The sequence below is a fragment of the Pyrgilauda ruficollis genome, unplaced genomic scaffold, assembly GCF_017590135.1.
Source record: "Pyrgilauda ruficollis isolate IOZ18807 unplaced genomic scaffold, ASM1759013v1 scaffold180, whole genome shotgun sequence".
NCBI lineage: Eukaryota > Metazoa > Chordata > Aves > Passeriformes > Passeridae > Pyrgilauda > Pyrgilauda ruficollis.
Genome location: NW_024516985.1, coordinates 1,219,419 through 1,245,268, shown reverse-complemented (window position 1 = coordinate 1,245,268; position 25,850 = coordinate 1,219,419). Strand labels below are relative to the sequence as shown.

General features: G+C 40.4%; 1 protein-coding gene across 1 annotated transcript; it reads right to left on the bottom strand.

The window, feature by feature from the left end:
- Positions 1-41: 41 nt before the first annotated feature.
- Positions 42-25,774, bottom strand: PCSK1 (proprotein convertase subtilisin/kexin type 1). Its single transcript, XM_041464572.1, has 14 exons — positions 25,458-25,774; positions 23,881-23,985; positions 20,428-20,538; positions 18,066-18,212; positions 17,458-17,534; positions 15,756-15,844; positions 11,460-11,632; positions 9,118-9,330; positions 7,858-7,958; positions 6,676-6,909; positions 5,363-5,520; positions 3,782-3,915; positions 2,026-2,187; positions 42-483 (listed from the first exon to the last, which is right to left on the bottom strand). Exons 1-14 carry the CDS (start codon positions 25,638-25,640, stop codon positions 121-123), a joined length of 2,250 nt encoding a protein of 749 aa, XP_041320506.1. The 5' UTR covers positions 25,641-25,774; the 3' UTR covers positions 42-120.
- Between the last annotated feature and the right edge of the window lie 76 nt (positions 25,775-25,850).

Sequence of the window (25,850 nt, the reverse complement as noted above, 5' to 3'; positions counted from 1 at the left end):
TTGTATTAAATATGAAGCAATCAAAGCAGCAATCACACAACTAGAGCATACACAGACTTTGGGAAAAAAAACTACAGGTGGGGAGAACGAATATTTCCAACTCAGTGCCATACCCTACAGTTAATTTCCTTCATTTATGATATCAACCAACGCTTGCAGCAGTCTATCATCTCTATGCTTGTAAGGTTTGGCATTGTAAAAAAGATCAACGTAGTCACTGTACAGACTTTCTTCTGAGCCTCTTAACTGGGAGGGCTTGTTCAATTTTTTGAGGGCTTGATAGAAGTGTTCGTATGGAATGTTTAACTTCTCGCTTGCGGTCTTCTTCGGCAGCTGCTTCTGATCCATCTGTCTGCTAAAAGCACTTTGCAGTAAATGCAGCATGGCTTCTGATGGGATTTTATCTTCTGCTTTGTCACTGCTGCTGCCGGTGTCTTTTGTGGCCTTGGGTTTTTCACTCAGGCTCTCCAGTGTGGTATGGTCCTAGAATACAGATTAGCATGAAAAAAGGTCAGGTGCCAATGAAAGACTGACTGGATTAAGGCTTGCTCTGGTTGGTAGTCTCCACCTAAGCGTGGGAAAATGTTATTTTTTTTCATTCAGGAACGACTTGGGCATCTAGGAAACAAGCAGACCATTGTCAACCAAAACAAGCTTTTGATAGGACTACACTGTATAAGATATCAAATCCTCCTACAATATAGGTATTTATAAATTCAGATTCCACACTGGAAGGAGACAACACCTCATTTTATACCAGTATTTGTCCCAGTCTTAAGAGATAATTCTGGTTATGTCACAAGACACAGCACTCTAAATGAAGGAAACATATATGCAGTGGTGGTGGCAGTTCTGATTGTGCCTTGCATTCTCAGGGAAAGGATGGAACCAGTGTTTCCACAAAACCTTCTCTGTAGATGATCTCTACCTGAGAAAAAGACAGTGAAGTATGGCTAATGGGTGGTCATAACACCTTCCTAGGAGCCCTTGGAAGACTCATTATAGGTTCACAGAGCAGTTGGTGAGAGGCGTGATCTTATATCAACACTAGTATATGCCTGCAGAGCTTCCTCATTCAACCTAGAGCTGTATTTCTAACTGAACACTCATTTTGTCTTCATGTAATTCTTACTACGTCCACCCATTTTCTCCTACAGCCCCTGCTGAATCCACTTTTACTTTCTTCCCATTTGTTTTCTTGCCCTTGGCTGCCAGACCTGGGGACATTTATGTAATGGATTTAGAGGCCATTATCACACCCACCTTTCATAACCTGTCTGAGGAAGGTTAAACTATCTGTGCTTTATGGATGTCCTAATTACTTAATGGGGAGACAATTGGATGTGATGAGATTATTTTCTGATGCTGTTGACGCAATCAAGCACTATGAAAATGTGCATTACTACCATCCTGTGCATCCTGAAACCCAGGGTCACCCTGCCTTGTCATATTTTTAGAGCACTGTTATCTGTAGGGTAAACAGGGGGTGCTAAAACATCTGGCAGCAACAGGTCCACTGAGCCAAACCTTTTGAATCGGCGAGTCCCTGACTTTTGTCAAGCCCTTTGTTCCTGAAATTCCTTGCAAACTCACTGGAAACACTCCAGCCGGCAAAGTTCCTTGAGAATGTGACATGTGTTCTCAGTAGAATTATATAAATTTATTGTGTCTGTCAGAGGTGTCTTCCTCCCTCCTTCCACCACTCAACTGCATTAGCCACAGAGTTCCTTGCTTTAGGAGCAATTTCCTGTTATCATCTTAAACCCCTTAGATTTTGCAATTTGAAACAGAGAGACTAATAAAAATATCAGTTGTTGACATGGGCAAAATTATGATATACACTCAAAACAAATAAGGAGTTAGATGAAATGAATACAGAATAAAAATGTGTCTTCTTACTAGAAAAAAAAAAAAAAACCACACACACACACAAAAAAACCCCCCAAAATAAACAAACAAAAAAAATCCCCAACATTTTCTTATAAACTAAAAAGCACATAAGTAATAAATGTTATATAACTCTACCTCTACAAGATCCGTCATCTTCTCCACTCCTCTTCTGTCATTCTGCACAGCATTGTAGGATGTATACACACGTGGCTGCTTCATGTGTTCAGGCTGGGTAGCAGTGCCATGCAAAATCAATTTCCAGTTTACAATCCTCCCCTCATTTTGTATTCGCCTGGACTGAAAAACAAGCGTGACATCAGAATAGGCTCTCAGGACACAGAAGAGCAAAATAGACACTTGAATGCAAAGTACACAGAAGCGACCAAAGCAAATTATCAGGCTTTAAATACCTACCTAAAGAGTATGATTCATAAGCATAAAAACCCCAGATGTAGTAGAGACAGAGTATATTAGAGTGTGGGATTTAATACAATAGCTTACACACTCAAAATATCCACATTTTGATGTAACATAATTATTAATTCATCATGTAAGCATCAACAGAATTTTGTCATAACACAGAATGCTAGAAGTTACTGAAGTAGTATTTTGCATTATTAGAACTTGTTCACTAGGCCATTCCTTGGTAACTTCCTTATAAAAGTTACCATTGGAATTGATAATGTGAAATGAAATTCTTTGCTATTATGTGGTGTATAACAGCAATCTGAAACACAGTGTGTGGAAGCAAACAGCAAATGTTTATTTATAAATTTTGGTGGCAGTAGAAGTAGTAGTGGAATTAGAATGTGGAAGAGACAAGTAAAGAAAAAACAAGGTGAGGAAAGAGTGTATTACGCCTTGAGGACAAAAATCTTGCTTTATTGTAAGTCTCAGGAAGTTCTCACTTGAAATGAGAGCTAATTTACAAACAAAATGCTCTTCTTACCTTTGTTCCACAAAAATGCATTCAAAGAGCAGGATATCTGTAACCATGGGGCTATCTATAAGCAGCATTAACACTACACTGCTGATAGTAATATTTACTCCTGGTACCTTGTCCAGCTGCTCAGCTCTTGGCAAAACCCTCCTGTTTACAATTTGAGGCCAATAGGGGCTGAAAGCTCAGTGGCTAACAGGAAGCTTTCAGTTTTTGGCAAGACCTGACCCCTAAGGACAAGCTTATTAACAGACAACTTCAATGAGATGAGTGAGCTTGATCACTCTCTCTTTGAAGGAAATTATTTTTCAGTTGCCCACCAAGCAGCTTAATTCTGGTGTCTTGCTGCTGCAATCCATATCCCCAGGTGGCTTTAGTAAACTGATTTATTTCGTATCTATAGACTACTTAGCTTTAATCCTTAAATGTTGTTCAGCACTAGATACTCTCAGCAAGAAATTAGGGAAATGTATACATGAGAATAAGTCCCTGAGATCCTCCAAAAATCATTAATTCAAAAGGTTCTCAGTTAATGAAAACTATGCACATGGACCAAGAGAAGACTAGATCCATGCTGTGCTGTTTTCTGCAAAAAAGAATTTCCAGTTGACCATATGTTCCTTTTATTTCATGTTTCAATCCAAGAATCAAAGAAAACTTCATCAAGTGATTAATGTTGGTGACGTGCATCTGAAAAAAAACAGGCATGAAATTTTTTTCACAGGTACAGGCCAGTGGAACAAGAATGGTGCTTTGCCTGTAGGTAAAGAACAAGAAAATCTGACCCTACCTTTTTTCTTTAGTCCTTAACCCAGCTGGATATCTTAAATAACCTCTCATTTGGCTTGCTTAATGAGCAGGCTCATTACTCAACATGCTTTGTAGTGATGAGTGAGCATTTAATCTGTGCTAGCTCCCAAACACAGCCAGTTAGCATACAGGCATACTCACCATATCAGTAATTCTTAAAATCCAGGTGCCTGCTGGATTTTCCCCCCAGGTGTGGACAGACATGAAGTCCCAGTTCTTGAAGCCATTGGGAGACTTGTCCCTCTCTCTCTCAGCCAGTAAGACAGTGCTGGTCCCTGTGTGGGTGCAAGATCAACACTCTGATTGTCCGTGCACCTCCTGTTCCTGCTTTTCATACTTGTCAGCTTGCACAGCACCTAGAGCAGAGGTGACCTGGAAAACACACTGCTCAGCAGTGCCTCCTTTAGCAGTGGCTCCTGTAATTATTTTTACAGCCGTGCTTAGGAGTGCACAAGCTGTTAGGTCACACCAAGAAGGTACATCTTGTTCAGTGTTCTATCTCTGGCATGAAAAGGTAGTGAATGCACATAAAATAAGCATAAGGAGAAGATGCTAGGCACAGCCAATCTTTCCCACCTATGAGCTGTTCAAGAAACTCCTGAAATGGAAATTTTGAAGGTAAAACTCATGCAGTATAATGAAACCACAATCATGATTTCGTCACTGGTTCAGAGTTTTTTTTGGTGAGTGGAGATATATTGTCACAGCCTGATCCTCCAACAGGGTAAAAAAATACATTTGCATTGTTATTATTACAAAAATGCTGCAACTAACAAAGAATTTCTGCAGCAAAAGACGTTCTACTGCACAGAAGGAGATTTGTTTGGCTTGTTTACGTACAAGAAAAAATGCAAGGGAGCAATATTTACATAATAAGGAGCAGTGAAGTCCCAAGGAGCCTTGTCACAATTTATAAATATATTTAAAGGTAACACCATGAATATAGAAAAGGAATGACATACATTTGCTACTAATGCTTTGCAAGAAAGTAAAAAAGCAGCAAGAAACAAAGGAAAAACAATTTAACCATGAAAGCAAAATGATAGTGCAGTGGAGGCAGCAGTACTTGATGATTGCTACCTAGAAACAGAAAAATTAGATCAGCCTGATATTTAAATTCATATGTGAAAGCTTGTCTTTTTTTTTTCCTTTTAATACCAGTTGATCTAACAGACTTTACTCTTAGTTGTTTATAATATATATAAATTTTTTAGGTCTTATTATGTTGTTTCAGGACACTGTCAAGATAGCTTGACATATTCTAGCTCATTTAGTACAGTTGTACTAAGGTATCTAACAGAAAGACTTGTTTTTTTAAACACCCCAATGGGGAGATGCATGAAATGAAACCTAAGGAATCAGATATCCTCAGTTTTCCATTAGTCTGCTAAATCACAGGAAGTCTGATAAGAATTATTGATCTATAATCCATTGTCTGCCAGGAGCCCTGAGGTTTCCTAGGTCCAGTTCTCTCTGTGAAAATGTTCTGTGCCTTCATTTTCTGAAGGATGATTTTCAAACCCCTTTTCACAAAAAGAACCCAGAACAGGTGAAGGTTGAAGAGGCGTCTCTATAGCTCCCTGGATGCTTTATCCTCATTGGACTTGTCCAATGATATATTTAGCTCTCTTTAACCACAGAAAACCACATTTTTATTTTTTTCATGAAGTAAATGTTACACACTACAACAACACAAATTAAATGTGTCTTTGCCTCCTGTACCTGATGGAGAAACCAGAGTGACATGCAGATCACCTCTACGGGAATACTCAATCGTTGCCTCGAGCTGCACGTGCTCCAGAGATGCAATGGAGTTCTCTTGACCCTCGCAGGCTTTTGTGGGAATTTCAATAATGACTTCTTCATTTGCTCTTAATAATCTGTCAAAATTAAAGTAGTTTTTTTTATTACCCACAGGAACTCTTGATTCTGGGTCATGAATGGCATGTTTAACAGCCATTTCAGAAAGATGAGAAAGGAAGAGTCAATGCCAGCTCAATAAAAAAAGGTAATGCCTGCTGTTCATGATCTGTGCAGAGAGAGACTGCACAGCTTTCTCTGCACAGTTCCCATTACTTCCAAATAGAATGGGTATCTAAATCTCCACATAAATAATTCTAAGCTCAGTATCATGGGATCTTTGTTTTCATAATGTAACATGCAGGACTGCAATAAAAATACATAAAGAGCAAGTGTGGCATACATCAGTAGTGGGTCAACATTCTGTGAAACAGACAGTGTCCATAAAAACAATTTGATAGTGAAATAGCATAAATAATAAGACTGCCAAGCAGTGACTCTCCAAAACACTTCAATATGTTTCTGCAGACAGACCTTTGTTGCATTCATATGGTATAATTTCAGCCTTTGAAATAGATAATTTTTTCTGGATAAAAATCCGTATGTGAACATGTAGAGAAAAAAAGAGTCTAGATATCCTTATTGATTAACCAGCTCAATGACTAATGATAATTAATCTCTCTGTTCAGGCTCGCTGTGCTGTTGGCACGTGGATCATAAGACTTTTCAGTGAGCCTTTGACACACTTGTGTTTTGTAAGAGAAATGCTGCAGACATTACTAAAGTTCAATATATCACCTTGATTACAACATACACAAGCCTGTCACAGGAGAAGAATTGCTTAGACCCGTTACAGACACTTTTATTTTTAAAAAATCTTTGTGAGACATCAGTATCTTTTTATCTGTCTTCTGATGGTTTTCTAAAAATTCACAGCCTTGCTGATTGGGCTCAGCCTCACAGTATCATTCTTTTATACACTGTCTGCACAAGCAGACATAATAATCTTAGTCTTTGTTAAGGCTTCATGATAGTAATTTCCATCAGTCTTACACTAAAAAAAAACAAACCAGGAAGCAAAGCTGCTTGCCTGCCTCTGGGGAATACAGTCTGGCAGAACTAAATGAATAAAAAGAAGTCCCTTATTCCTCTTCAGAGCAATCTGTGAAGAATATGATTCTTCAGGCTTTATTACAATAGGCACCAGCTTGGTAACTGGTAATGCAAATCCTTACCTGGGTTCAAAGCTCTTGTCTTTGACAATACACTCTCTCTTTTCTGGTACACTTTTCCATCTCTTGGGATCAGCTAAATCCACCAAGGCATTGGCGTTGAGTAGCCCAAACCCAAACCGGCTGTTGACCATCAGTCCTGCTCCATTTTTTTTCCATCCTGGATTTCCAGCCAGTGGATCATATTCTGAAGTCCACACTACCAAGTGCTGCATATCCCTCCACGTTAGATCTGGGCTGTTTGGGAAATGTTCCTGGTTAGTTGTTTCAGGGCTATCTGTCATTTTTCTATCAATTATTAAACTGAAACAGAACGTGCTTTGAATGCATACGGCATCCCACTGTTTTATAACACACAGCATTTTGCACTTATCCTCACAATACTTCTGGGCAGACAAGATTTCTGTGTCCATGAAGAACAGGTATCCAGCAAGAATAAAGTCCAATCCTCCAAAACAATTCAGGCATTTTTAGTTAGCTAGCGGTACTAGAATTTCCCACCCATCTTTTTAGAACCTCTGTATTTGATTCTGTCTGTGATGCAGTCTACCCTTTAAAAGATCTAATTTTTAATATCTAATATTTAATATAGGCTCCTGTCACCAAAGGGGTGTGCAGTAGAAAATGGAGCTGAATCTACAAGATACAAGCATTGAACCTATGCACTACTGCCTAAAGTGTTTTCTGTGGAAAAAAAGTCATTGCCCTGCCCTTTCTTAGCTTCTCCAAGGCCTAAATTCTGACTACCTGCCCCACAGGATCCAAACCTGGCTGCTCCCTGCCTGCTCTGACAGACAAACTTGGGCACCCTCTCTTTTATGCCTCATCACTGGCAGAAATTCTTCTGCAAATTGGTTGAGGCTTAGCTTAAACTCCTGCAGCTTATTGTCTTCAAATCACATTCTCCTGAATCCCTGTGCACACTCACTTTTAGGTGCATCTAACCATAAATCAGTAAATGCTGTTGCCAACCCACAAAATATTCCTCAGTCATCATGATTTATTCACATTGGTCCTGCTTTTCTAGGAAGGAGTTGGGGCAAGTAGCTGCTTATTTTTGGTCATCAGCCTGAGCAAGTCTGACAAAAAGTGGAGCTGCAGTATGAGGTAGTGCCTCTTAAAGCAGGCATTTTGGGGAAGGTAGTGAGGGAAAGAAGTTTCAAAGGTTGTGGTGTGACATCTTACTTTGCTTCCAGTGCCAGAGCAAAAATTCCTGCTGCCAGAGGTGCAGATGCAGAGGTCCCTGTGTGAGTTTCTGTACATTCATTGTGAAGATCAACACTTGTCTGACAGAAAATTAAAAATAAAAAAAAAGAAGAAAAGAAAAGAAAACAAAACAAAACAATAAAATAAAAAACAAAGAAAAAGCCAAAAAAGCATAAATAAACAGTTGTAAATACTGTTGTATCCATACTTACAAATGTAACTATGTGCCCCTTACTTGGTGCGTATTAATACACTCCTCACCAGCAAAAAAAGTGATGAGTTTTTAAATCTGTTCATATTTCAATCCACTCTTTTTACTTCAACTATAATTTTAGTATCAAAACGTTTTTTGTTGGAACAAAATACTCCCACTCTGAATATCTTATTTTAGTCTAAAGGTTTCACAATAAGTGTTTCAGGCTTACTGGTGATTCATGAAAACAGATCATTGTGTTGGGCCTAGAACATTCAAAATTACTGCTTACTAGGAAATTACTCATAGGATTAGCATTGGTGTTCTGCTCCCTCTTCAGCAGAAGAACTATAATTTGTAATGAATAAACACCAAACTCATCAGCCCATTTATCTAAATCTCGACTATAAAGAGAAGCCACAGAGTAAGGACTGATCTCCAGGCTAACTTGGAATGACGCTCTTTTAATCCCCATCAGTGCAGTGTGTTGTAAAATTAGCATCCACTAGGGCTGGGCAGAAATTACAGGTATTTCAGCATTATTGTGCCACGGCAATTTTCTTCAGCACAATTAAGGAAGGCACACAGACTGGTATGCCTGCTTGCCGAGTTTGGAGGGTTTGGAGGCACTGTCGCTGCTGTCTCGTGTCTTCAAAAATGTAAGACAAGGTATAACAGTGGCCCTGACATCACAGGTTTTCTTTTTACTCTCAATCTCTCTTCATTTGCCCTTTGTGAATAATAGTGCCATATCAAGGCATGCAGAGACCACTTTCATGCACAAACAGTGCTCACAAACAGCAGACAAATTCAGCAGGTTTATTTAACTGCATTGACACAATGATTTTGTTTAACCATTGCTTTAAGGTAGAGGAATAGAAGAATACAATCCCTTTTTGGATTACAATTCCCTTACATTTTCAGACAAAAGCACTAAGCACATAACACAAAGCAGGCACTCAAAACCAAGCATTTAGAAGGTTTTGTTTATTATTTGCATATATCATACCTTTCTATTTGTTCTGAAACTGGTAAAAGCAACTTACAATTCTTTGGTCAGTATAGTCCCCGCTGCTGTATGCTGTGGCCAGAGTTGAAGAGCACTTCTCTGCATACCAGGGAGAAAGCCCTTGCTGAGAAGCACTGCTAATGGAAATGGTGTAGATGCTATCAGTGTAACCATCACAGTCACAGTTATCACCCTGACGACCTCCGTTCCCTGAAGCCCACACGAAAATGGAGCCTTTCCCATTTCGTCCCTAGGGAAAAAAAAAATAAAATAAATAAAAGGAAATGAACTTTATTATCAAAGAGATTTCAGATGGCACAATGTATCCTTAACAACTCCTTTCCCCCAAAAGCCTAATATAGCAAACATAGGAGAGGAGCAATTTCCATAAGCACTGTAGAACACAGAGACAGAATAAACCAGCTGTTTGTGATACCCTACTGCTCACCCCACAGCACAACTCTTAGACTCACTGGCCTAGGTTTAGTGTTCCTGATACAGCAGATTTCCTCAGGTTTTCAAGTTAAAAACAGTCTGTGTTCAATAAGTAAATTTTTCCACATGTTGCTGTTTGATCCTCACTATATCTAGAAAAAAAAAAAAGCCTTTAAAAAAAAAATCGTCAAGTTTATCAGGCGTTATTTAATTTTCCTTTCCTGTGCTCACAGAGGTATGGGTTAGGAGTATTAGTGATGGACACACTGGAAACCCTCCCTTCTCTCACAGATCTGTGGGTCAGCACCACCAGCCTCCAGGTATAGCCATGTAAAACATCACAGCTATCACAGAGGAAACATGCATCACTGTGCATTCTTAAGCTCTACTCGTTCTTCAGCAGAAAAGAATATGTTTCATGTGACAAGCAAAATTGTATGTGTTGTTCATTATTAATATAGGCACATTTAATATTCCACAGCAGTTGGAATACAATTTTTTTTTTTATCATTCCACTCAGGTGAGATTTGAAGTTATTTATGCAAATGATAACATATTTGCAGCACTTAAAACATGAAAAGCAAAGAGAAATAAGATGTACTCTGTGATACAGGTTTTAAATTTGGAAAGACAAGCCACATCAACTACAAAAATCATATAGTATCTTTGAGAGCAAAGGCTGCAGTCCAGAAAAGCACTGGTATATCCCAGCACCTGCTCTGATTCTACTTAGTGTGATGGCAACTATTCCTTGGTTCTTCAGGTTAAGGCTGTGCTCAGGTGCTTCACCTGAGCAGCAGTGAAGGATCCAGGGATTAGAGCTGTTGTCAATCCCAGCACTGGCTGACTCTAAGCAGAATGGAGACCAAACAGACCTTTGCAAAAGGAATCCTTGAATCCTGAGAGACAAACGGGTAAATTTGTTCCCCATTAGAAATAAAACAAGCTACAGAAAAAGATATATCCTCCACCAAAGACCCTGCCTTTTCAGAGTAAGACAAATTAATATTTGTTGCCTAATTTTCACCTTTAATTCTCCCTCTGCTCTTGCTACCTACCAATAGGCATATAACCTGTTACAAGCTCTCTCCTCTGTCTCCATTATTCCCTCATATTGTCTTTTTCAGCTGTCAGCATTTAAATTGTTCTCTCTTTTTCTGCTTCTGCCTACTGATGTTAATTGACCTTTATCCTAAATTTTCTGTTTCTTTGTCCTTCAAGCTATTTCTCTCTTCTCCCCTCTATGATTCAGTCTTCCTCTCTTTATTGTACCTGTCCATCTTTAGATATCTTTTCACCTCACTGGCAAGAGCTAGAATAGTTTACTAATAAATTCATGGCAGCTCTCAGTTTCCACCCTATTTATCACCCAACAGATCCAAGGAGCGTAACATGAAAAAAGGAAACCCGTAAAAATATTGCTCCCAGTATTCCTCATCATGCATTTGTACTATTTCCATTTTAATTGGATTGTGACATGCACCAATTTATAAATTAATGCAATTAGCACAATACAAGCTCATCCACAGGGTGCTAAAATGCATCACTATTTCACACAGCAAAATATTCATGAAGCAGAAATTTTGTATCAAATTTTATGGGCTTTCAGTGCAGAAATCCAATTACTGTTCAGTGTAAAACCAGCAGCAGAGAAGGGTGGGTGTAGGGTGAGACCAAGGCAGCAAAATTAAGATGTAAAAAAAAAAGCTTATCCATGGAGACTAGCAACTAAAAACCAGTTTAGAAAGCCCTGATGGTGTTTCCTCAAAGTCCTTTCTGGCTGGAAATTTCTCTCACCTGTACTATTAAAATACATTGTGCCCATTCAAATGTATTTGAGCAAAGACAGCACAAACCATTTTCATTTTTTCTCTGGTATCAACCATTCTAAAATTCTCTTCTCTGCCAAATTTTTTTGCTTTATATTTCCCTGAAGTACCATACCTGGTTTATCCCGTACTCAAAAGCCTTCTGGGCCAGTCTCCCAGGTCCCTCCACAGTTTTGCCATCATCATTGGGGCCCCAGCTTGCACTGTAAATATCCACATGTTCTGGATTGAAACCAATTGAACTGGCCTCAATAGCATCGGTGACTATTCCATCCAGCATTCGTATACCTTCACAGGGGAAAAAAAGAGAAGCAGACTGGATTTACTTTCTGTTCCCTCCTCCTTGTCTTAGTTAACTGTTTTTAATGTTTCCAGTAAAATTAAGCCATAACTACTGCAACCTCAGCTGACTACTGCTCAGGTAAAAAGTACTAAAGAAATCTCCTGTCAGTGTAAAACAGTACAAATAGACTTTATATGCAAAGCTCAGTGTTCCTCTACAAAAATAATATAAAAAAAACCTTAAAATCTCTTTAGCCTCCTATTTATTCTTTTCTCTCCTTCTACAGAGACCAAAGAAGAAGTCTTGCTTAGTGTTCCTTTTTTTTTTATTTATTGCATTCTCTTTCTTCCTCCTTCTTCTCTCTTAGATCTGCAACAAAGACTTCTCAAACTGCTAAAATGCCACTGAAATTAAATAGGTTTTACCAACATTACTTTTATCTGTAAGAGTTCTAAGAGTTTTAGTTCAAAGATGTAGTTCTGAGTGTTCTGACCAAAGCACTTGTTCCTAACAGTCATTAAAGGTTTTGCTGTCTCTGTGACACTGCAATTTCACCAGTTCTTCAATCTCCATCACAGAAAAAGGAAAAAAAAAAACCCTCACTGTTTTTCTACTGCCACATTTTTTTCTGCTGTGAGCAATGCAGAGATATCTAGTCATTAACAATTTATTAGGAGCTGCATGATCTAATCTCCTTCAGTGCAAGCCTGAACTCAGTGGTACTTAAAATTCAGGTGCAGGCAGTGGTTCATCTGCACTGGATCCTTTGCTATGCAAAGCCACAGCTCTGCAGGGGGGCTGCTACTACTGTCCAATGCTGGAGGACAGCAGAAAAAGGAGAAATCTGGCAAAATTCCCACTGTGGCATGGCTCTTACAGCAACAGCAGCAATAGAAGAGTCACCTCAGTTAGGATTCAGCCTGTGTTTACAAGCAATAAAAATGTCTGGGTTCCCTTGGATTTGGCAGGTTAGTACTACAGCAGCTGCACCATTGCTGGCAGCTGGTGAATTATGACTACTCATTTTCTAGTATTTTTCATAAAACGGGGATTTTTCCAAAGCACAACAGGCAAAATGTAGTCATTCTATTAAAAAAAAAAAAAAATACCCAAAGATACCCAACAACAAAAAACCTCCCACCTTACCCTTGCAGCTCAGTGTCTTGTTCTTTTTTTTTATCCTATCAAGCAGAGGAAAAAAAGACTGCAAGCATAATTATTTTCCTGAATGGCTGACCCCTTAATACTCCTAATACCTCCGAGATAAAGCTGAGCTTTATTATTTCATATTCATTAGTGCTAAAATCAGACAAAGGAGTTAATCCGCTCTACCACAGCTGCTCCGCTATCACTCACAAAGCTGGGAAAAGCACCGAGGTATATCCTGTGCCTCAGGTACTAAAAACACCACTTACCCAGGCTTGTCTTAAACTGAGAATGGTTTCATTACTCTTTTTTTTTTCTGTTGGCTCAGAATTTCCAGATTCTCTCATGCCAGCAAAGATCTGCCCATCTGAAAGCGATTGCAAGCCGCAGGTGAGAGCTTGCAACATATAATGAGATAGTGGGAATGTGAGGAATAATGTGCACATTCTTCCCACAGAAAAAGACAGACAAGTCTGCAGATAAATAATGTAATAAGGGAGAAAAAAAACCAAAACAAAACAAAATAAAAACTGAAAAACCCCCAAGAACAATGACTCCACACTGATAAAAACAGCTCAAGGAAAAAAATCACTGCCTTGCCTTCCTGATCGTCAGAAATCCTGATTGCTCAAGTCAACTCAGGGATTTGATGACTGCAGTGATATTCCCGTAAGCAGATTCCAATTACATCCTCTTGCATAAACTCTTTTCTATTCTTGCTCCCATCATCAGTCCCGCAAAATCAAAAACAGACAAAGCCCAAGGTAATTTCAGACACACATATATGTGTCTGCCTGGCAGAAGGGCTATTTTTAGCAAAACATCACGGTGCATGAACTCTCAGCCCAGTCCTTTGTAAAATGGAGCTTCTTAATAATTTAATTTCCATGGCAGCACCATGGAAATATCATAACACAGTGGTACAGTCAGGTATGCACAAAAATACACATACCCTGATTTATACCAGAGGTGATCGATACACATTTCTCAGCTCTACAAAGACCAAGAGGTGAATGTTAAAGGGCACTGAAAGGTGTCACTTTGAAAACTGGCATGAAGAGTATTTTTTCTTCACACAGTGCACAGGGAAGCCCATGGTACTCACAGCCACAAAGTGCTGGAGAGGCCAGTCAATGTTGCAGAATAGGGCCAGGCATTTGATGTGACTGGAGGGAACACTCAGGATTGTTAAACTCAGTACTTTCACAGAAAACAAACAACAAAAATATCAATGGAATGTTTTGTTTTACCCCTCAAGGCAAAGTTAAACCAAAATGTGATGCTGAATGTTGGAGAGCAAGGTATTCCACATTGTCAGGGTTTCTTTCCCTGAAGCAGATATTGCTGACTATCAAAGAGAAGGCACTGGCTGTGGACCACTGGATTTGTCCAATATGGCAACTGCTACAAGCAAACAGCCACTTAAGGAAGTCATCCTGAACTAATGTCAAGTAGAAGTGTGCAATGTGTCATTTCATGGATTTAAAAGAAAAAAAAGACAAAAAACAGCCTCTGGAGAAATGAATCCTGTAGAACTGGGATCATTGAAAAAGCTTCCAGCATTTAGCCACTCCAAATTTATCTGAGTCTTTTGAAGACTTCTCTTATCTTCCACTGCTCTTTGAACATATTTTTCTTACACCCCTGTCTGGGTGTTAATCAGTCTGGTCACAACTAACAGCCTACAATTTCTTTCAACTTTTCCATTCTTCCTCCTCCCCCACCCAAGTGTATGCTGCTTGCTGGATAATATGGATTGCTGGACTGCTTTCCCTACTGTTATTTCCCTTTTCCAGATAAATCATCCCACATAGATCTGTAGTTTGCATTTGCAAATGAGCACGGATCATATGCAAATAGCTGTGGAAGAACCTCCTCTGTAGATGCAAGAGCCTTAAAATATGGGCACAGTGGGAGTTCAGACATCTTTGCAGCTTCATCCATTTTGCCTTCCTTTGAAAATCTGACGTCTTCATGTTATGAGTGAGATATTTTATTTAAACAGATCATGACAGCATAATGCATTATGGCAATGGCAACCTGCAAAGCTGACATCCATGACAGCTCAGTGGAGTAACTGGGAGCCGTCAAAACACCACGCTGAAATGGTGGGAATGACAGTTATGGGTGTCAATTGCCACCCGTCATTTAAAAGGAAAAAGAGGGAATAATGGAAAAAGAAGGACTGTACAAATAACTTCCTCTGAGCTAAATAACCATTTGCAACTGATACTTGCACCATGATTACTTCATAAACAACTAACAAGATTAAGAAACAAAAGTACGATATTGATTGATGGGCAAGAAAGACTTTACTTGTTTTCAAGTTTAACTTGTGGTGACAGTCGAGAAGGAAGGTGTTGAAACAAAAAGGACAGCAGTTTGCATGACTTGACTGACATGATCTTTTGAATGTGGTTGTGTAAATGGAAACAATATGCTGCAAATATTGATGGGTATAGTTTTGTGTACTCCTACTTTCACTCTACTCAATCCCTCTCCTTCCCTGGATAAACAGTAATAAGTAATTAGTCCTTCATTCCTTAAAAGATACTGTCTTAACTCTAGGTAAGGTATAAGTTGTTGCTATTATTGTTGTTGTTGTTGTTAATATTATTAATTTTTGTTAATATTCTTAACATTGTGATTACTAGTTTTATTACTGTCATCATAATCATCATCATCTTCACCTATACTATTGCTGTTGTTACATATTCTATCTATGCTGTTGTTACATATTCTATCTATCTACCTATCTATCTATTCGTAACCAAATTGCAGACTTCATTAAAGAAATCCTGTCATGTATGGGTGTCACTCAGCACGGTTTTTAGACAGGATTTTGAAACTTATAATACTGCAAAATAAATGCTTTCCGAGAATGACCAATCATTCAGTTTTCAGATTAATGGTATCTGGCAGCTCTCAGCATTTGTCTTGTTTCCATTCATATTAGAAATCTAATTATTTTTGTTTCCTTACCTCCAACCCTGGAGTTGTAGGCTACTCCAACTCCGCATTTTCTGTTGTTGGCTTGCATGGCAATTTCCCCTGCACACCGTGTCCCATGCCTGAATAAATACGGCAAGAACAAAGAACACACGGTAACAGCTTTGTTGTATTGTTCAGAAAGACTCATCAAGGACCTTGATTTGTTCAAATTCTTCCTTTCAATTAATGCAATGCAATTATTGAAGAGCTTTTGAGTTGTATCTACACAACACAAAAATAGTTATTTCTCCAAAGCTTCATTAAATATAATTTTACCTACTTTTAGCTCAAAGGAACGTTTCCATGAGATGATAAACGTTTTCTTTAATCTTACTGCAGATATCAGTATTTTAGTGCAGTGAAAAAGTGGCATAAAATTATGGGGCTAAGAGGCTGTCTTCAGACAGAAACATGATACAAATATTTTTTGATCACACGTTTAGATACTTACTTTCTAAATGACTGCATTTATTTAGGATTTCAGAAAGTGAGCCTTTAAAATGTCCCTGTTTTTTCTTGTAACAAAATATTTTCTATCCAATTATTTTCTTTTTCCATGGATGATTCTAATTCCTCACTACAGAAAGCCTTCCTATAAAAGTCTCAAGGTAAGAGCATTGCATTATGTAATGCTGCAGATTGTTATTCAGTGACATGCTTCAATGCTTCTGGGCTGAATTCCATTTACTTATTAATAAAGATTAGAGACAATACAGGTAGATTTAAGAGATAATGACATCATAACAAGAGGATAATGTCTTCTTTCTCTAAAACAACACTGTAACAAAGTAGAAATGCCATTTTTCAAATGTCTTATCCATGGATATATTATCCTCAGACTGATCTTTCTTTTTTTCCCTCACACAGTGATTTATGTTGTGAATCCTACTGTATTGTCTGATAGGAAACAGGGAACCAATGCATCAGTTTCTTGCTATCTGTACTGAGTAGTGGCATTCTAATTTGTTTAAGAAATTGACTGTTTTGCGTACCAGCTTCTGAGGAGGCCCCTCCTATTCTCTTTCTTATGGACAAAATCCATAATTGGACTATGATGGATTTGCCCAGGTCTGACAGACTCATCAAGAGACCTTTTTTTTAATTTTTTTTAAATTCCCAGAGCAAAGCAGGAATTGAAGTAAAAATATACTTTGGGAGCTATCATTCCAGAAACACACAGAGACACAAGAATACATTATTCCTTTCACCTTGCAGAAATACCTCAGCACCTTACACGCGACATGAGAAAATTCAGGACATCACAGGGAGATTACAATTATGAAGTTCTTCATCTGGGAGTTTTATCCCCGTGTTTACCTCAATGTGAAAATGCTCCTGCAAAGTTGAACACAGGAGGCTCCTTCTGAACATCCAATAGTGATTCTTTACATTGAGGGCAACTGAGCACTGCCACAGGTTGCCCAGGGAGGTTGTGGCCTCTCCCTCTTTGGAAGTTTTCCAAAGCCATCCTGGTCATCCTGGGCAGCAGGCTCTAGAGCTCCCTGCTTGAGCAGATGCCCTTCAGAAGCCCCTTCCAAGCTCAACCATGCAGTGATTCTGTTACACAAATTCTTCCTCTTATAAAATAATTGCCACAGGACACCCACAGAGAAATTTCTCCACTTGTATCTTCTAACACACAAACTAACACTTTGATGCTTTGTTCTCTTCAGACAGCTGTGAAGCTACTCACTTGTTTTCATTCGTTGGGTCATATCTAGGAAAGGGATCAGGATCATTGTCATTGAAATCATAACTTGCCTTTGGGTCCTACATGCAAAAAAAAAAAAAAAAAAAAAAAAAAAAACAAAAAAAAAAAAAAAAAAAAAAAAAAAAAAAAAAAAAAAAAAAAAAAAAAAAATTTTTTTTTTGAAGCAGAATTAATTCAGACAGCTAGAAAAGGCATTTCTAAATTGCTAACAAAATGGGTTGTAGAGTCTATTTATTTACTCATACTGGCAGCAATCAAGTTGGTAGAATTTGCTGGCCATTAACAATTCCATAACTTTTTCATGGAGCTTTAATAATTTAGCATTAAACTGCTACATAAAAATGTGTCTGGGAACTAAGTCTACTGAAGGAAAAACAAAACAACAAAATATCTGCCCCTCTACCATTGCTAAGTGACATTCAGCTTCCTGTGACACAGACCAGGTTCCAAATCATGCCTAAGGCAAATATTTCAGTCTCTCTACTGCAGGAGCTGACTTGCGGAACAGACAATGAGCTGGGGAAGAGTGTCTGCTTATCAAATTTACAACTGGTTAATCTATTCCATAGCATTCTAATGCTCAAACTTACATAGTTAGCATAGATGTCAGTGTGATTCCACTCCAATCCATCGTCTAGGACTGTGATGACAACTCCCTTGCCGGTGAATCCTTTCTGCCACACAGGAATAACATGGAGATCCAGTTTGGGCAGGGATGGAGTAATTCTTGTGTCTTGCTGTGGGACAGAATGGATTCAGATATACCAGCATTTTATCCATTTATACCAAACAGTCATATTCTAAAGATGCTTTAAACAATCTCAGCCAGAACTTGTGTATTTCGTTCAAATTTTGCAAAAACAAAACAAAAATTAATTTAATCAAATACTTGTGGGACTGAAAAATTTACCCCATCGCTTGAATATCCCTGAAGACCACTTCTGAATAGAAAACATCTTGTATTTTTGGTAATCAGGCAGCAGAAAGCAAAAGGAGTGGTGGGGATGCACTGATGGACCTTGGAACACTGGGTTAATAATCAGACCTGGGAATGTTTGTTCTTTCCATTTGATGAGGAGCCAAGACAGTGCCCGCAGTGCAGTGAGCTGGATTCCCTCCAAATGTATTTTCTCCTTGGTCATTAAAGTTAGCCAGAGCAAAATAATTAATGGGTAAAACAATTAAGGTAGTTGTTTGGTTGGGAACAACTGTGTTGAATCACAATTTTCTCTTTACTACCCTCATTGCTGTTCCTGTGGTAAATCAGCTGGAAGTATGAATCATGGATACCTTTCTCTTCTGCAGCAAGTTTTTTGAAGAGTATCTCTTAAATGGGTCATTTTCCCCCTCAAATACTAAAGGAGCAGTACATACATCTAATTTAGAAAACGTGCTTACAACCCCCATAAAAGCAGAGATGTAAAAAGAAGCATGTTCTTTCTGTTTCTCTGTGTACAATTACATTAGCTGATGGCAGGTTTTCTGTATGTCTTTGTTTCCAAATAAATACTGCATAAAATACAAGGTCTAGGAAAATAAATTTGTTATGGGGATGAAATTTCTTTATATTTTGCTATCTCTATCTGACTACTTCCATTCAGGAAATTATTTGAGATTTCAAGCTTTGTTCTCTTTTATCCATCAAATAATATTTTTTTCCTGGTGATGTGTGAAGGTACACAGGATAGAGCTAAAACTGTTGCCATCAAATCATAAAAATAAGGTAATAGTCAGTTATTCACTACAAAGCAAAGAACATATTTTGGAAGAAAATGTCTAACACGCATTTAATCAGAAAAATTCAATGTTCATTGAACAAGGCTAAGCAGTATGTTTTTGTTTCTCATGTGTGAAAACTAGAGGGAAAAGTAGTGAAAACCATAAATAGGTGGGAAAAGGAACTAAATCTCCTGGAGAGCAGAACATTGACATGTTTTTTTCCCCTGACTGCTTTTATGAATCATGTGTGTGTTTGTGTATTTGTCTAATATAGACATCAGGAAATGTCCTGCTTTTTTGGATACAGGCAAGAAAGCAAACAGACATTCTGGATCAAAGAAAAGCTAAATTCTTACAGATAACAATAATTTTTTCTGTTCAAAATAAGTCTGCAGGAGTTTTCATGGAAATATTTTATGCTATGTGGTTCATAATTCATCTTCCCTAGCTCAAAAGAAGGGAAGCAGTCTAGAGTTTGGTATGATTTGTCTGAGATGAACTGAGGAAAAGTATTTCCAGCCACTCGGGCCCCATTTGTGCTTGACCTTTCTTTCTGATTTGTTATACCCACCTTTAATCCCATCCCTATTCTGAGTGGAAGCAATGAATCCTAGACTGAAGGTACAGCTAGGTGCACAATGGAAACACAGGCTTTTGGAAGAAACCATGTAAAATCTAAATGATTGACTGTATTTCTCATTTGACACATGCAGACAGAAATTGTGGAGCTCAGGATTTTTTTTTTCCTTGAGGTTTTGAGCATGTGAGTGATCTTTAGAGACCCTCTAATATATAAATCATAGTCCATATGGCTGAAGGTGCTCGTCACATACATGCAGATGCAGATCTGGTGTATGTATTCTGCACTACCAATTTTAATGAAGAAATAGATGACCAGCTTCAGATAAGGTAATGGTCTTCTTACACAAAAAACTTTGAATATTTGAAAATTATCATTTAAGTGGTTTTTAGCTGTTAACAATTTGTGATATCATCCCCCTCCCCCATTCTAAATAGCAGCTGAATTGGCATCTAGAATCTTTGTAGAAGTGACATTCCACAGAAGAGAGAAAGCTGCCTCTGTTGTGCACAGAGATCACTCATTTTTACAGCATACACTAAGGAAAGGGACTCTTCGTTTATTCCCCTTGGTGCAATCCCTCTGATACTGCAAAAAAATGCAGCTGATGGCACAACCACCTTCCCTCGTTCCACAGGGCAACAAATTCTTACCAGATACCACTGCTGATTCCACATAGGGTCATTGAAAAGGCTTTCTGCTGAGTCTCTCACGGCGGCACGCTTAGTTCGCTTTTTTTCATACTGCTGCTCTGCCCATGACACCTGCGATTATTTGTAAAAATATCACAAATGAACCTCTTCAATTTGGGACTCTCTTAACCTGGAGTATAAGGGCTTTCATCACACAGAGAGATTTTGATGCCTAAAGCAAAATGAGCAACATTCAGTACAGAGAAGAGGATTATTTAAACTGTAGTCCAGTGAGATTTAGGGAAGAGAACTTTGAGAAATCACAATACTGTAGAATCAATTCACAGAAAGTTATTAAGTACAAGTTAACAAGGAACTCCTGTGAATGACACAAGGAAGGTTTTTACAGCAAATAAAACCATGTAGTATGGCCAGAAGGTCATCTAAGCAATGGTGCTTACTGAAACAAGGAAAACCACAGCCTGCTTCTTTCTCCTACTTATCTTTTATTCATTCTCTATTGGGAGTGAGAACGAAAGAAGAAAGATTATCTCTGGCTTTAGTCTAGCAATCATAATTATGCTGTTACTCACAGACCAGCTGGACCTCCAAGTCTCCTTCCTAGTGGTGTTTTGAAGAGTGGTCAATTAGCAAGCTACGAATGTTGGACTAACTTCATCACTGGCATAATTCCACTTAAGGCAACCGAAAGCCAAAATGTTTCAGCATGCTTTGATAAAGCATCACATGAGTTGGACAGCCCCTGTGCACAGACACAGCAGTCTCTAAGGCACTAGGTTGTATTTTAAATGTGTATCGCCCTTGAATGCATTAGTGAACCCAGTTCAGATGAAATCCTGATGATGATGCCTCCCTCTGTGCTGTGTGCTCTTTTTGGAAAGGGAATAAAACATTATTAGTTGGTCCTTTTATGGTCACTCTGATGCAGACATGGTTGGTCCTTTTCATCCCAAATTCCAAGCAGGCAAAGCAAACTCGGGTTCAGCAAGATTGCCAAGATCCTGTGACAAGCCTCATGTGGAGGGTGCCTTGGATCTAATCTTTTACTTTCAAGCTCTGAATAGATTCTGTTCCTTTTATCTACTGTGATTGAGCAGCTTTATGATCCTGACATCTATCACCATACATGAGATAATAATGACTCAGAAGTTATGATTTAAAAGTATGATTTTATTAAAATGCAATTTTCTAATGAAAGCCTAATGAAAATTCACTACAAGAATATAAATCCCTTAAAATGGCATCTGCATTAGGCATGTTTACTATTCTCTTTGCTATATATTTAGTCCTAAACCCCCTACAAACCTTGGTCATAGAAGATGAATATACCCATGCAAGCTTAGGTATTTTAAACTGCTCTATTGATATCTCAAGCCATACATACTTGTGCACACGTTGGAGCAATTACCTCTATCTCTCTTCCCTGCCCACAGCAAAGCTTGACCTCTTCACCACCCAACAGTAATTAGCAGTTGACAACTTCCATGCTTGTTATTTCTTTTCATGGTGAGCAAGTGCACTGAAGGGAAAGGAGCTGAAACTCCCAAGCACATATGTCAGGCAAACAAGCAAAGTGTTTGTCACTCTTCAGCTGGGTGAGGTTCCAACCATCCATCTCCAGCAAAAACTGAAGGCCCCATGCCAAATCTCCAATCACTGACACATAAAGCAGTAAAAAAATTCTCAATTCAAATCTACTCACAAGAAAGTAGATTTGGAAACCAGTGCAAATACTAGAAGAAGTTAAGTAACCAGATAATTATATCCTTTCAATGTACTCACAGCCTTTATCTGTTTTACAACAAACACTATAGGAAGCAGATAAATATTCAGATTAGAGCCAAGTTTTACCACAACTTTCACACTTAACATACCGTAAAATTCATGAAGGCGTTATACGAACAAAAACAGGATTCCCTTTTCTCTCTCTTTTTAAAGGTTGAATCCAAATCTTTTTAAGTAGGCTGCTGCTGAACAAGAGCAGCTCTTCAGAGCAAAGGTCCCTGTGTAACTACACAGCGGTACATGATTGCTTTGTGTTTATACACTTACATAATGCATAATTACATCTCATTTATTCATGGAATTAATTTGCATACTGGATGGTAAATAAAATGGAAATTGGAGTAAATTTAGCAAATCACCTGCAGCACTTTGAATCTAAGAATGTAAGGATGCAGTAATGTCTGGTAGCAATATAACACAATCACTTCCATTCTGCTGCAATTTTAGAATGTGATGCATTGAACACTCTCATTCTTCCCCGTGTAACAGATTCATTTCGTGCAGTAAGCCCAAAAATGAGAGAAACTGCACCCAAAACTCTGATCCTGAGCATAGTGCTACGATGATCTAGGACATGTGGTCATATACCTAGGCATAAATTGGAACTAGTTTAGACTGAATCTGCACGTTTGAACATCCCCAAGTTAGGATTATTACTTTAACTGGTAGACCAGTTCCTGTTTGCAAGGAAATAGATGAGATTGTACACTTTTGAAACAAAACAGGCAAAACAAACACCCTGTCTTGCCACACAGAATATTTCCTCCTAGCTGACATTTGCATCTAAAACCTCCAGATAGAAGATTACTCATTCTGAAGTGATTTGTCCTTATATGATAATTTGCTGGTTTTGACAACTAGGTTACTTCTTGGTTTGGACAGCTCATATTGTCACAATGATTGTTGCAACAATGCCAATCTTAAAATCAAGTGTTGTTGTTGTGACATTTCCCAGAAAATAGTTTGTAAGAGAGGCTGACAGCTTTCTGGTCTGCTCTTTAAATTTGTCATGCACCTCAGTTTTTCATTATGGTTGCAAACAGAAATGCTTCTCTCTGAAATAAAGCCGGACAAACGAGGGGTCTGCTTCACCAGAGGTACCTTAGACCTCTCTCCAGTTTGCCTGCTCTCTGTTTGCAGTGGCAGATCATTGTAAAAAAAGACTGCAAGTCTGGAATGTGTGATGGATCCTTTGAGAAGGGATTTTAGCTTGTTGCAGAAGCCAATCCAGCAGAACATCAGCCCTTTATCCCTGCTTCTTTTTTTTTTTTTTTTAGTTAATATTCAGTCACTTTAAATCAAACCTAATTCACATGGTAATTGCACAGTCGTGGCCTAATTAAACTTAGTGCATCTATGGATTTTTTACTTTGAATCCAGCCCCTTGGTTCCCTGTTCACATTTTCTTCAGTGGCATATCAACATCTGAAATTCCGGCGCTGCACAACTTAAATCTTAATTTGGAAAGCTCTTGTAAAATATGTGGTAAGGGAGGGTCAGACTCTGCCTGTGAATGACAGAATAGTTAAGTATTATTCAGCACGAGTATGGATGGCTGAATATATTAGACTTTCAAAATGAGGAAGGCTTGCCTGTGACCTCTTTACGAAGCTAGCGGTAAGGAGACAGAATAAAAAAATTTTAAAAAAGAATGAGTTTAACACTTACCCGCTCATCATCAGAAAGTCTCTTAGTGATATGAATAGCACTTCTTCGGGACCGTCTTGGGTGACTCTTATGTCTGAATAAGTAGTGGTTTTTCAGTGATCCAATCTGTAAGACACAGGCACACTTTAATTATCAGGAAGTATTTCCCCACTGTGAGCAAGTACCAATAATCAAAACCTGAAAGAATTCAAGTTGCCTTAAAGACAAAAGAGCAAGAAACTAGCCTGTAGATATTTTAATCCAAACAAGGAAGCACTCTTCCAGTAACAAGTGCTTCTCTCAGCTTGTGTGCTGCTAGAGGAAGCTGGGGGAGTAATTTCATTTGGGCTATTCAAGCGCAGTCATTACTACTACAGGACTCAGGTTACACAGCACCGGCACTAATGACCACTACACTCATGGACACACCTTGGCAAGGCCGCATTTCGGTGGGCAGGTGGCTCAGCGGTTTTATCTGCTTTTCCTGCGTTTCACCTGGACAGGTGTGAAAAGCTTTGCTTGGCTTCGGACACCTCACTGCGGGGCTGGGTTGTAGAGGCACCCACCGCAGCAGCATTTTCACTTGCTCGGTATCCAGTCAGCCACCGGGCAAGCCAGGAGCACCCCGCTGACTTTGAATACCCCACTCTCCTAAGGACGGGCTCTTTGATAGCTGTGGGGACAAATGTACCGGCTACAAAGGCAGAAGGACCAAACCCACACAGGTGGGCTCACACCTACGGATTTGGGAGCGCGTTGAACACCGCCGTGCCCTAACGCGGGGCTCGGCCAGAGGGGGCTGCCGGCGGACAGCACCGCTAGCACGGAGCGGGGCTGATCGCGACCCCGACCACGGGGCCGGGCCGGGGGCAGCAGGGTCCCAGCGCTCGGGGACGCCGTGCCCGGCGCAGGACCCTCGCCGGGAGATGAGACGAAGCTGCTCCCTCACGGCGGTTACTCATCCCTGACAACGCTGACGTCACGGCATCCCAAAAAAAGCGCCCGAGGGATGGCTGGAGAGAAGCCCCGCGATGGCGATGGAGCCGGCGGGGCGGAGGCGGCGCGGGGTCGCAGCCGACACCGCCCGTGCTCTCGTCCTCCTGTCCGAACTGCCGGGGGAGAGCTCGGCACCCTGCCCGGTCCCCTGTGGAACGGCGGGGTCGGTCTGCCCGGTCCCCTGAGGCACGGCGGGCGCACGGCCGGTCTCCTGAGGAAGAGCCAGCTGTCCTGCCTGGACCCCTCCAGGGAGAGCCGGACCTCCCGCCCGACCCTGCCCAGTCCCGCCAAGGAGAACGGGAGCGCCCTGCCCGCTCCCGTCAAGGAGAGCCGGAGGTCCCCGCCCGCTCCCCGGAGGAAGAGCAGAGTCTCCCTGCCCCGTCCCCTCCGAGAGAGACATCCCTGGCCGGGCGCCAGGGGCGGACCCGGACCCTGGGAGGCTGCGGTGGGCGACCGGGAGCTTTAAACTGCCCGGAGCCCCGAGGGCGGCTGCCGGACACAAGTTTGAGGGAGAGGGGAGGGAAGGAGCCTCGCGGGATGGGAAAGGAGCCCCGCCGCGGAGCCTCCTGCGGGATGCGCTGCGCTCCCCCGCCCGGCCGTACCTGTCCCACCAGGTCGTAGTCCAGCTCGTCCGCGATGGCTCTGGCAGCGTCGGGGCCGGCCGGGATCTCCGCTGCCCACTCGTTGAGGAAGAGCCGCCCGGCGCTGCCTCCTCGGGGCAGGGACCAGGCTGCCAGGAGCACGGCCAGGGCCGCGCACCGGCCGGCCCAGCGCCGCCCGGCCATGGCAGCGGGACGCGGGAGGGAGGCGGGCGGGATGCGGGCGGGATGCGGGCGGGATGCGGCGCCGCGTTGCTGCGCGATAGCGCGGAGCGGGAGCCCTGCCTGCCTGCCTGCCGGCGCCGCTGCCCGAGGCTCACAGACCCTCCGGAGCCGGAATGGAAATGAGTGTTTACACGTCAAAACGACGACAGCCATCCTGACGTCAAGTGTACC